The sequence below is a fragment of the Macadamia integrifolia genome, chromosome 5, assembly GCF_013358625.1.
Source record: "Macadamia integrifolia cultivar HAES 741 chromosome 5, SCU_Mint_v3, whole genome shotgun sequence".
NCBI lineage: Eukaryota > Viridiplantae > Streptophyta > Magnoliopsida > Proteales > Proteaceae > Macadamia > Macadamia integrifolia.
Genome location: NC_056561.1, coordinates 41,416,476 through 41,428,684, shown reverse-complemented (window position 1 = coordinate 41,428,684; position 12,209 = coordinate 41,416,476). Strand labels below are relative to the sequence as shown.

Below are 12,209 nucleotides of genomic sequence, written 5' to 3'. Positions count from 1 at the left end.
GTTCGGAGTAGCATCGGGAAAGTTCCTTGGCTTCATCGTTTTGGAGAGGGGAATCGAAGCCAACCCGATGAAAATACAAGCCATTCGAGATATGAAGTCACCACAGAATGTGAAACAAGTCCAGGAGCTCACAGGTAGAGTCGCCGCCCTAGGACGATTCATATCTCGGTCAGCTGATAAAGGCCTTCCTTTCTTCAAAACCTTGAAGGGGTTGAAGAAGTTCGAGTGGACAGAGGAATGCGAAAAGTCCTTCGAACTATTGAAAGAGTACTTAGTGACGCCCCCACTATTGATGAAGTCAAACACGGGGGATACCTTGCAGTTATACCTAGCTGTGCAGTAAGCGCGATACTGATAAAGGAAGAAGGAAGACAACAACGACCAATATATTACGTTAGTCGAACCCTTTTGGATGTAGAAACAAGATACAGAAAGATGGAGAAAGTGACATATGCCCTAGTGATAGCAGTAAGAAAGCTGAGGCCCTATTTCTAGTCGCACACGGCGTGTGTGCTCACTGACCAACCTCTGAAGAAGATACTACAGAGGCCAGATATGTCTGGCCGCCTAGTAAACTGGGCCATAGAATTGGGAGAATTTGACATCCAGTACAAACCAAGAATCGCGATAAAAGCATAGGCCCTAGCAGACTTCATAGCCGAGACGACACTCCCAGATGAACCCCAAGAGTCTGTCGAGGCTCGGGCAGAAAGGACTTGGACATTGTATGTGGATGGTGCATCCAACAGTGCAGGAAGCGGCACAGGGATCATACTACTTAGCCTCGAAGGATTCAAGATCGAGTATGCTATACGGTTCGACTTGATGCCTCCAACAATGAAGCAAAGTACGAAGCACTAATAGCTGGAATAAATTTGACGTAGGCTTTAATGGTACAAGAGTTAGTGGTGCACAGTGATTCATAGCTCGTGGAGCGACAGGTGAATAGGGACTATGAAGCCAAGGAACAAAGGATGACCGAGTACTTGAAGACGGTGCGAGAGAAAGTAACAACCTTTAAGGAGTTCGAGGTAAGGCAGGTGCTGCGGGCAGAGAATGCCAGCGCAGACGCGCTTTCACAATTGGCCACCTCTAACTTCACGGACCTTGGACGATCGGTGTATTTTGAAGTATTACCCCAACCAAACACCAAAAAACCCCAGGAGGTGTTACCCGTTGGCAGGAACGGCCCTAGCTGGATGGATGCCATAATCGAATACCTGAAGGAAGGAGTATTCCCCAAGGACAGGGACGAGGCAAGGAAGGTACGAATGTAGTCAGCACGCTTCCCATTGAAGGACAAGATGCTGTACAAAATAGGGTTCACCACACCGTACCTCAAGTGCCTGAACCTAGCCGATGGCGAATACGCACTCCGAGAAGTACATGAAGGGATATGTGGCCAACACCTGGGAGCCTGACCTTGGCCCATAAAGTGCTGAGGTAGGGCCTGTTCTGGCCGACCGTGGGGAAGGATGCGGAGTTGTTCGTCAGGAAGTGCATTAAGTGTCAGATGTTCACCCCTGTCCCTCGGCAGCACTCTACCTAGCTTTCCTCCCAGTCAAGCCCAGTACCATTTGCCATGTGGGGAAATGGACATCCTGGGCCCATCCCCCCTGGCCACGAGGCAAAGAAAGTTTGTTGTGGTGGCGGTAGACTACTTCACGAAGTGGGCAAAAGCCGAAGCATTGGCTACGATATTCGAAAAAAATGTAAGGGACTTCTTCGAGAGGGCGCTAGTTTATCGATTCGGAATCCCCCGGGTGGTAGTAACGGATAATGGAACTCAGTTTGCCAACCCGACTTTTGGCCTGTTTTGTGATGCCCTAGGCATTGACCACAGAAAAACGTCCGTCAGTTACCCATCGACCAATGGACTGATAGAGATAACCAATCGTACCCTGCTCTAAGGAATAAGGAAGAGACTGGATGATGCCAAAGGGTTATGGGCAGAAGAGTTGCACAACATCCTCTGGGCTTACCGCACGACTGAGAGATCAGCTACCGGAGAAACACCCTTCATTTTAACCTATGGCACCGAAGCTGTGCTCTCGATGGAGGTAGGAGCCATGACCCATCGGATTCAGTATTACGATGAAGAAGAAAACGATAAAGGACTCTGAGTTAATTTAGACCTCTTGACTGAAGTCAGAGACGCCTCGCAAGAAAGGATCGCCTCCTACCAGCAAAAGGTTACGAGGCATTACAACTCTAAAGTCCGAAGGAACGAGTTCAGAATGGGTGACCTCGTTCCTAGAAGGGCGGAGATATCAGACCCGATGCATTAAGGAAAGCTAGCTCCAAATTGGGAAGGTCCTTACAGAGTCTTAAGGATAATACGACCATGGTCCTATCACCTGGAGACTACGGGGGGAGAAAAGATACCCCGATCATGGAACTCGAAGAACTTGAGGAAATTCTACCAGTAGTGAAGCAGCAAGCACATTTACATTTACATTTTGTAATTTTTTGAATCCCTAACCACTTCAAAGTTGTAACTCTCCACCCCTAGCTCTCTGGAGGATTTTCATCCCATAATATGAGCTAGCTTACGGCAATCGCTTCTAGATAATTGCTAATGTAAGGTACATCCTTCGGTTGGGCACTCGGGCCAAAGCTGAGAAGACATGATCGAAGAAATAACCTTGGTTGGGAGCAGACCTGACTAGGAACCCCCAGATAGGGCCTAACTAAGTTGAGAGCCGCCAATAGGTAGGGGTATAAAGGAGGCACCTGCGGTGGGGGCTAAATGATGACACCCCAAGGTGCGTGGGGGCTTCGGCCTTTGTCCCCCCACCATCGGACCAATGACTCAACGGAACCGAACCTTGTGATGAAGGTTGGCTCCCACAACCACTTGAATAAGAGCTTCAACCTTTATACCCACACCTGTGGGCTGAAGATCTGGTAGAGCCCTTGGGGTTTGGAATCCGTCTTCGGGATTACAAAAAAAAATAGAGAAGGAAAGCAAAGCAAAGTGAGAATAAAAGTATCTGAACAAAAAAATATTTCATTCATGAAGACGCTTGAAGGCCAAAATTACATAGAACCTAAAGCTAAGGTTACAAAGAGGCCCGAGGGCCAAGGTTAACAAAAAAAGAAAAAAAAAAAAAAAAGTCTCATGGAGCGTTTGCTAGAGGGGTGGCCTCATCCCCAGTAGGGTCAACAACATCTATATTGGAGTCTCCTCTCCCAGGAGTAAGAGGGACCTCACGAGACGCCTGGACTCCCTCTCCCTCACTACCGCTATCCTCACCATCTGCGACCTCGGTGGCGGCAGGAGCTGCGTCGGCGTCCTCGAAGATGAGGCCACTCCCCTCGAAGGATACCTCGGGATGATGTTCGAGGACCCAATTCGAACATTGGTAGCGCCCATGATGAACCCAGGGGCGATGGCGCGCTTGACCACCTCCCGAAAGTCCTCAGAGGACTTATAGCTCTCGACAGCTCGGGCTTCGGCTTCCCTTAGCTTTATGGCCATCTGCGCCTCAGTTCTTTGAGCTTCCGATCACTCTCCTGCTGTGCACGGAGGTCGGCCTCCAAATGTTTCACTTTTTCGAGGAGGACTGTACTCTCCTTGTCGAGCGTTGACTTCTCACACTCGGACACCTCGAGGTCCTCGGCCAGGGCTTCGGCTCGGATAGTCAGTTGGCCGACTTGGTTTTGAGCCTAAAAGAGATCAACAGTTAGAAAAAAGGGGGGGGGGAAGCAACGAGAAAAGAAAAAAAATTCAAGGCAGAATGCCGAAGAGTACCACTGCCATAAACACGCTAGTGTTTGTAATCATGGCCTTGGTCCCTGGGCTTTGGGCCTCGGCCGCGTCTCCTGGCAGGCTCCCCTTCTGGACGAGCTCTCAGGCAACTCGCCCGATGGAAAGTGTCTTGCCCTTTTTGATGGACCACCGAGGGGCGAACCCGACTTCAGCTCGAGAATGACTGCCCCTCGGGCTTTGAAAGTCCGCACTAGGGGAGGAGGCCCGGGGAGGGGATGTGCCGCGACTTGGGGCCTCTAGCGCCTGGATGGCCTCGGTGGTGGGGTCTTCAGATATGGGCTTCTTCGGGAGGGCGTCGGAAGTTGAAGCCCCTCTTCTCTTGCCTTTCTTCTGCTGTCTCAGCTGGGTATCTTAGGCCCTGGCTTCCTTCAGCTGGGCCTACCTCTCGGCCACGGCCGCCCTGGTTTCTGCTCTTGAAATTTGCACTGCAACAAAGATGGTCAAGATCAGTATGAGAAAGCTAAATCGGAAGCAAAAACAGTGGCAAACCTAGGACTCACCTGGGCTAAGCCCGAACAGGAACAGAAAGGCATCCGACTGGAGGCTACTGGACTCGGCAGGCCGACGGAGTGCCTTGTCCTTAGCCATCGACAGTGACTCTATATCTGTCCTGAAGAGGGTAGGTGCAGAGTTCATGTCCTTCAGATCTGGGATGTCCTAAGTATTATCGAAGGGGAACCCTTTGGACACCCTCAGAAAAAAGAACTTCAACTTCCAACCATGTATCGAGGTCGGGTATCGGTTAAAAAACCGGAGGTCTTTTCTAGGGCAGAAGTAGTACCAGCCCAAGTCCCCCTTGCTGGAACCAAGAGACATACAATTAAGGAAGAGAGGAAGGGAGAGAGGTCTCCCCATCGGAGAGAAGAAGACGAGGAAACTGAGGACCTGTGGCCACCCATTCGGGATTAGTTGGGCTGGACAGATGCCGTAGTGCCGAAACACCTGGCTGAAGAATGGGTGAAGAGGGAGCCGAAGCCCGGCCTTGAAGGCATCCCTATAGAAACAAAGCTCTTCAGGATTTTGATAGCTTGCTCTATCTTCGGGCCTCGGTGCCCTAAGGACGTACTCGTCGGGGATACTATATGATGCACAGAGCTCTATTAGCTCTTCCTTGGTCATGGTTGACACTATATTCCTAGCTTCGACCTCCAGGGACTTGTTTGCCTGAGCCCTGGAGTCGAGAAGCCCCTCCCTAATACCTCCACCTCTCATGTCACTGGCGGTAGAGGGTGAGGAGGCATCCGAAGATGTGGATGTGAAGGACGAGTCCGAGGACATCCCTCGGACCTGATCGGGACTCTGATGCCTAGAAACTACACCCTCAGATGACGAGGGGCCACTACCTAAAGAGCTAGACATAACTTACTTCTCAATGACTGGCCAAACCGAAGATCAGAGGAGAGTTAAGGACGAAGGGTGAAGGGTCAGAGAAATGATTAGAAGATGACAAAATGAGAGAAAGTGACGCTATTTGTAGGAAAAAGTGCGTCGATATGACTCCCCAGTCTCATTAAATGCAGTACACGTCATCTACGCGAGATCCCCGAAGTACACCCGAGCAAAGCACACGAGCGTAGTACCCAGGCCAAGGCCGAGCAGACCTGATCGAAGGTCACAACCTCGGGAGGGTGCCCAGGCCAAGGCCAAGGCCGGGCAGACCTGACCGAAGGTCAAAACCTCGGTAGGGGGCTTAGGCCAAGGCCGAGAAGATTTGACTGAGGGTCAACCTCAGTTGGGAGCGTAGGCCAAGGCTAAGCAGACCTGACTGAAGGTCACAACCTCGGTAGGGTGCCGAGGCCAAGGCCGAGCAGACCTGACCGAAGGTCAGAACCTCGGTAGGGAGCCCAGGCCAAGGCCGAGCAGACCTGACCGAAGGTCATAATCTCGGTAGGGTGCCCAGGCCAAGGGAGGGCAGACCTGACCGAAGGTCAAAACCTCAGTTGGGGGCTCAGGCCAAGGCTGAGTGAACCTGACCGAAGGTCAAAACCTTAGTAGGGGGCTCAAGCCAAGGCCGAGCAAATATGACTAAAGGTCAAAAGCTCGGTTGGGAGCCCAGGCCAAGGCCGAGCAGACCTGACCGAAGGTCAAAACCTCGGTAGGGTGCCCAGGCCAAGGCCGAGCAGATTTGACTGAGGGTCACAACCTCGGTAGTGTGCCCAGGCCAAGGCCAAGTAGACCTGACCGAAGGTCAAAACCTCGGTAGGGTGCCCAGACCAAAGCCAAGCAGACCTGACCGAAGGTTATGGTTTCAAGACGAACGCCGAAACCGAAGGCCGAAAGGGCACTCGAAAGAGAAATTAAGTAGTTACTCCCACTGAAAGAGCCTCCTAGTGGAAGTAAGGGGGCTGCTGATAGGCAGAATTAGTCACCCAGTAAAGCGAAAACACGTGGCATACGAGGGAAGGACACGTGCTGCCCACCCGATAGAGGCCGCAAGGTTTCTATCCACGTGAGGGAAAGATACCCGAGGGGGGCTCCTGAAACCCTAGGCCCAGAGACCCTATAGGAGAGAACCCTAAAGGAGGAATGAGGAGGTAAGTTCACAGACACCATTACTCCTGTAAAAACACTGTTCTGCTGGTCTCTAACTTGAGCGTCGGAGGACTAATCCCAGAGATACCTCTACCCCCTTGGGTTTGTCCACAACTTCTCTATGATACAGAAATTCAGCCTTTTGTAAGATTTATATAATACTATGTCATCACTACAACTCTTCAACAACAGGATAATATGCTAGTCTCCAGCAAGATCACTTTTTTTTTTTTTAGTTGTTTCTGTGATCATCATTATAATAAGTTATCTAGAACTAGTATTCATGATGTGAACATTTTTCATAAGTTCTTAATTTAGGATTTACAAGTTACTTTTGATAATAAACAATAATTTTTTCTAATATTATTATGGGAGAGGGCTCCGCAAATGCCAGCGTGGGGAGGAATCTGCATGCCACACTGATGATAGTGTGGATAAAATCATTCACATGGGGCCATAGGTGGTATGACACCAAGGTGAGCCAAGGCATTGGAGGGATGCCTAAGTGCTAAGGCGACAAGTCGCCTGCCTTAAGGAGAGCATAGCGCCCAAGTGTTAAATTTTTATTTTCCTCTTTTCTAACATTATATAGTATGATACATATACCTTGTATCATAAAAAATTAACATTAATCGACATGAAGTCATCAAAAATCAATATTAGGCCACATCAAATTATAAAAAATCAATATTAAGTCATAAAAAATCAACATTTAGAGAAATGCTCTTGTTCTATAATAAGTTTGACGAGTCAAATGATTTTGTTTTTACATTAGATTTTTTGTAATAGGTATAACAGAAAATCAGCTTTCCAATAAGTGTAAGATTATTTAAATCTGAGTTATAATGACAAAGTTATGTTCCGGAAAACTTATTTTAAAGTTCACGAATGCTGTTAATATCGCTTGAATGAAAATAGCTTTATGGACATCAAAACCAGATTAATTTTTTGGACTTTTGATTTTTAGCAATGTTTTACCATGATAAGATTTATAAAATTTTTAGAACCGAGAAAAACCCTACCATTTGAAAGTTGAAAACTGTCTCTACAACTAAAAATCTAGTTTTTGTTCTTGGACTAGGGGGTTAACTTTTATCCTTTTGGAATTTGATTTTAGAACTATTTTTATTGGCTTCAAGTGGGGGCTAATTTGCTATTTATGAGTAATGTGGGTATATTTTCACATTTTTATCTCATTTGTTTTGGCTTTAGCATAGGAATATAAATATTAGTTCATGTGGATAAAATCTTTTTATAGCCGTGCTCTAATGTGGAGAATATCTCCAACATGGCATATGATTCATATGGCCAGAAAACTTGACCTAAAATACCAACCGAAACTTTTTTGAAGAAATATCGATTTACATTATGTGCAATGGCATCCAACTTATGCCAAAAAAAAAAAAAAAAAAAAAAACATGAGAAAGAAATGCTACCTCTAAACAGACTGGTCAAATAGATGATAAAAAATAAATATCCTTTCTTTACTTCAGGAAAAAAAAATTTGTTGCAGCTAATATCAGGTTCTCATAGTAACCCCTAGGGGGAAGAAAAGTCTCAGATTTCTTAATGGCTTGACTTGCTTGAATTCTAGTTTGCTTGTAATAGTAGATTGTCAGATATTCGGTGAGGCTCTGTTAAGTTGTAGTCTGTTCTTAGTCTTCATGTGAGATTATATTTTTGGTCTTCAGCCACGGTTTTCACGCATATGCATGCAAACACATGCGCACACTCTTGAGAAGATTGTTTATTGTGAACTGTATGATTGATATTGACTTGGTTCTTTAGTACTTTTTAAGAGTTCTTGTTATGTCCTTCCTCCAAAATACATATTCTTCTTAACCTTTTGATGGATGAATTTGTGTTGATATTATAGGGTGCACATGGCTTTGTGACGACACACAAATGGAGTGATACTGTTGGGGCTTTTATAAATGTTGAAGCATCTGGGACTGGGGGCCCTGGTACGATTCCTCTAAACACTTTATTTATAGTTTCTTAAATTTAATAGAATCTATGACCTAGAAAATCTGCATTAAAGAACATGGATTAGTTGACTTGCCCAAAAAAAAAGTTAAAAGTAAAATCACCGAGTAGGATTATGGGGGTATATATATAAATAAAGGTTGTTATTGTGTCAAGAAATGTTTGGACCTGTGATATTTTTGAAGCAACCTCCTTGAAAGATATTTCAGTAGTTTACCCTGGTTCACTCTTGCATACTCACACACACCTACACTTACATGTTTATCTGCACTACTAATCTCCATCCTTATTTGTTGGAAAAACTTTGGTATTTGCATCTCTCTTACCATCTATGCATTCAGTGATCCAACACTGCCTGTTGGTATTGCTTCATTTGCCCCTAATGTTGGGTTCTTATTTCACTTATGGTGCATCATGCGTGCAAGGTTTAAGTTCTCTCTCTCGTCCCCCATCTCGCTGATCCAAAAAAGAGAGATCTGGCGGGATCTAGCCGAGATCATGTATTCTTTCGTGGTCAACTCAGTGGTTAGTCTCAGTGGCCGTATGGTCTTTGCAGCCCCTGAAACTAGGTATTATTATATTTTAGGACCTCTAAACACAATGGAAACATCAATTTTTTAAGAATCAAATTTAAAATGGTACTTTGACTTCATACCCTATATAAGTAGTCTCCGACTCTTAGCTAGTATGCTCTATTCCACAATCCACATTCCACAATCAACACATGACATACCATAATCATAAGAATTTAGAAGACATCATAGATAATTACTTAATTGATTAACAATTAACATTGATGATTGATGAGTGTCATTGACATACATTGAAAATTTGAAATGATATAAGATAAACTACATAACAACAAAAGGTAAGTATGCATGGTTTATTTAAACAGAAAAATAAATATTTTAAAAACATAAAAATTTATTTCCCTCCACGAATCCATAGATCAGTGATATGCATCACAATATAAAAAAACCCAATGTAAACCAACAAGTATTGATGATGTTTTGATGAAAACATGAGTTTGAGAAGATTTTTTTTTTTCTTTTTCTAAAATGGTTCTTGAAAAGAAAAGTAACTCCAAATGTAGATGAGGAGGTAATATTCTCTACTCTTTAAGTTTTATTGAGTGTAGGAATGGAGATCCTCAAGCAAAAGCACCAAAATTCTTGCTCCTCAGTGTTTTTTTCTTTAAAAGAGTAGAGACAGGCGAGATCTTGCCGAGATCTTGTAGTTTTTACACCTCGCCTGTGATCTCGTCTCGCTAAATTAAAGAAACGAGATCTCGCTGAGATCTTGAACCATGCAACCATGCATGTGTGGACTGCAGGACTACAATAGTTGATAGAAACATGTTCATGGTGAAATTTTCTACTGACAATAAAATAGGATTCAAGTTTTTTTTTTTTTTGGGTTTTGTGCATGGGGATGGTTCTTACACTATTATGTATTGAATGGATTCTTATGTGGGTAAATCTGCTTCAGAGTGTTTCAGAGTCCAACACTTGATGCAAGTTCTAGATGCCAGTTTTAACTGGCTTTTGTTATGTTAATATTTGCGGGGTGTGTGCGTGTGTGTGTGTGTTTTTTTTTTTTTTCTGTAGCATGGGAAGTGACACAGGATACCTTGGGAATGTTAGTGCCAAAAACAGATGTAGAGTAAAATTTTCTCTTTTGCCTTCAATTTTGAGGGAAAGATAAGGAAAGAGAATGGAGGGGGGGAGAGGTTCTCGTTTGAACAAAACAAAATAAAACTATCTGTGACTTTTAATGCAACCTAACAGAAGTTCATTCTCAGTTGTTTTCCCCCTATTTTCCTTCTCCATTATCTTCTATTTTCTTTTCTTCCTTTTCTGTTTCTGTTCAACTGAATGAACTCTTATCACTTTTACCTTGCACTGATAATTGTTTTTTAATGTCAGAAAAGATAGCATCTATATATATATATACATACATACATACATACATACATATACATATCCACTGCTATATATGTGACAGAACCCATCACCTGTCCCATTATGTTAGATGTGACAATGGATTTTATTATTTTGTATCCTATTTACTTTTACATCACTTAAACATTACTTGGTAGTCCATGAATCCCAATTTTTTTTGGGTATCATGTAAGATCCTAGTATTCATTCTCCTTTCAGCATAGCACTTCGTTCTCTTAATAGAATGCTAGAGGTAACTTTCTTGATTCATATTTTATTTAATTGACAGATTTGGTCTGCCAATCTGGACCTGGGTCTTGGCCTTCCTTTGTCTATGCACAATCTGCAATTTACCCGATGGCACATAGTACAGCACAGGTTTTTCACTTACTTTTCACATATTTTTCCTCCAAAAACTGTACAACTTGACTTGATCTTCATAATGAATGTATGCTTTATTTTGTATATGTGTTAATCAGATATCTTTCTTGAACTATTGAATTGCTGATAACTGACAATGTTAATTAAATAACTATGTTAATTAAATAACTTTCTTGAACTACCGTAAATGTTTTAATATTTGTTATTTCATTTACTTAAGATATTATTCATAAATAAGCAAATACTTCCCTATTTTAATCCAATAAAAATTAGTTAAAAATAAATTCCAAAATGATAAAAAGTCAACCCCCAATCCAAGAACAAAAACTGGATTTCTGGTTGTAGGGGCGATTTTCAATTTTCAAATGCCTGGGTTTTTTCTCAATTCTGAAAATTTTATAAATCTTATCATGGTAAAAATTATTAAAAACCAAATGTCCAGTAAAATAATCTTCTGTTTTGATGTCCATAAAATTATTTTCATTCAGGAGATTTTAACAGTGTTCGCACACTTTAAAATAAGTTTGACAAGAAGATAACTTTGTTAACTCAGATTTAAGTAATCTTAAACTTGTTGGAAAGTTTGTTTTGTGCTATACCTAATACAAAAAATATCATGTAAAAATAAAACCATTTGACCAACCAAACTTATTACAAAACAAGAGAATTTCTCTTAATGTTCATTTTTGATGACTTTATGTGGTTTAACGTTGATTTTTTTATGATACAAGCATAGTTGTGACGGAGTCGCCATGGCGGCAATTAGGCGTCCCGGCATTTTGGAGAGGGCAAATCGGTGGACCGATTAGGGTCAGTCTCATTAATCGACCTCCAAGGGCCGTTTGGCGTTGCCAAATCGTCCCTGGCGACGATTTATTACGTTTTGTACATTAATCGGTCGCCGTTTTGTTTGTTTGTTTGTTTTTTTTTTTTTTAAAGTTACTATTGTTAATTATTAATATTGATTCTCTTTCTAACAATATGATTGGCAGGTGTAATTGAAGTGTAAAAATCAATGCTACATGGGATAAGTCCCTTATATTAAAAGTGTAAATTAAGTTGTACCAAAAAACAAAAATGTAAATTATAAGACCTAAATCCCTAATAGAGAAGTCTCGAGACTCTCGACTCGTGACTCTTTTCAACGGTAAGACCAACAGTTCAACCCTAAGTCTGAAGGCGAAGAGCGAAGAGACGAAGAGTTTTGCTCCTGCTCTGGCGATTCCTGCTTTCGTGCTCCGGCAAAGATAGGTATGAATCCATGCCTCTATTTTCTGTTATGCTCGACTCTTCTTCACCTCTTTTTCTTTTTTCCTTTTTTCTGCTACTATTCAGTGATTCAGTCTCTGGCTCAGCTAGTCTTCTCTCCTCTTCTTCTATTCTTTTATTCTTCTAATCTTCTTCTTCCTTTCCTCTGGTAGTTTGGTTTGTTCGACTCTTCTTCACCTCTTTTTTTTTCCCCCCTTTTTCTGCTACTAGTCAGTCTCTTCTCTTCTCTTCTCTTCTCTTCTCTTCTTCTAATCTTCTTCTCCCTCTTAGTTCCTTGCCTTTGCCATCTGGTTTGATCGACTCTTCTTCACCTCTTTTTTTTTTTTTTT

General features: G+C 43.0%; 1 protein-coding gene across 3 annotated transcripts in view; it reads left to right on the top strand.

Moving 5' to 3' along the window:
* Nucleotides 1-12,209, top strand: part of LOC122079032 (endoplasmic reticulum metallopeptidase 1) — a 53,245-nt gene that overhangs the window by 6,416 nt on the left and 34,620 nt on the right. For all 3 annotated transcript variants that reach the window (XM_042645251.1, XM_042645250.1, XM_042645252.1), the window contains exons 6-7: nt 8,181-8,268; nt 10,520-10,608. In XM_042645251.1, coding sequence (XP_042501185.1) covers nt 8,181-8,268; nt 10,520-10,608 — 177 coding nt within the window. The remainder of the gene's footprint in view (nt 1-8,180; nt 8,269-10,519; nt 10,609-12,209) is intronic.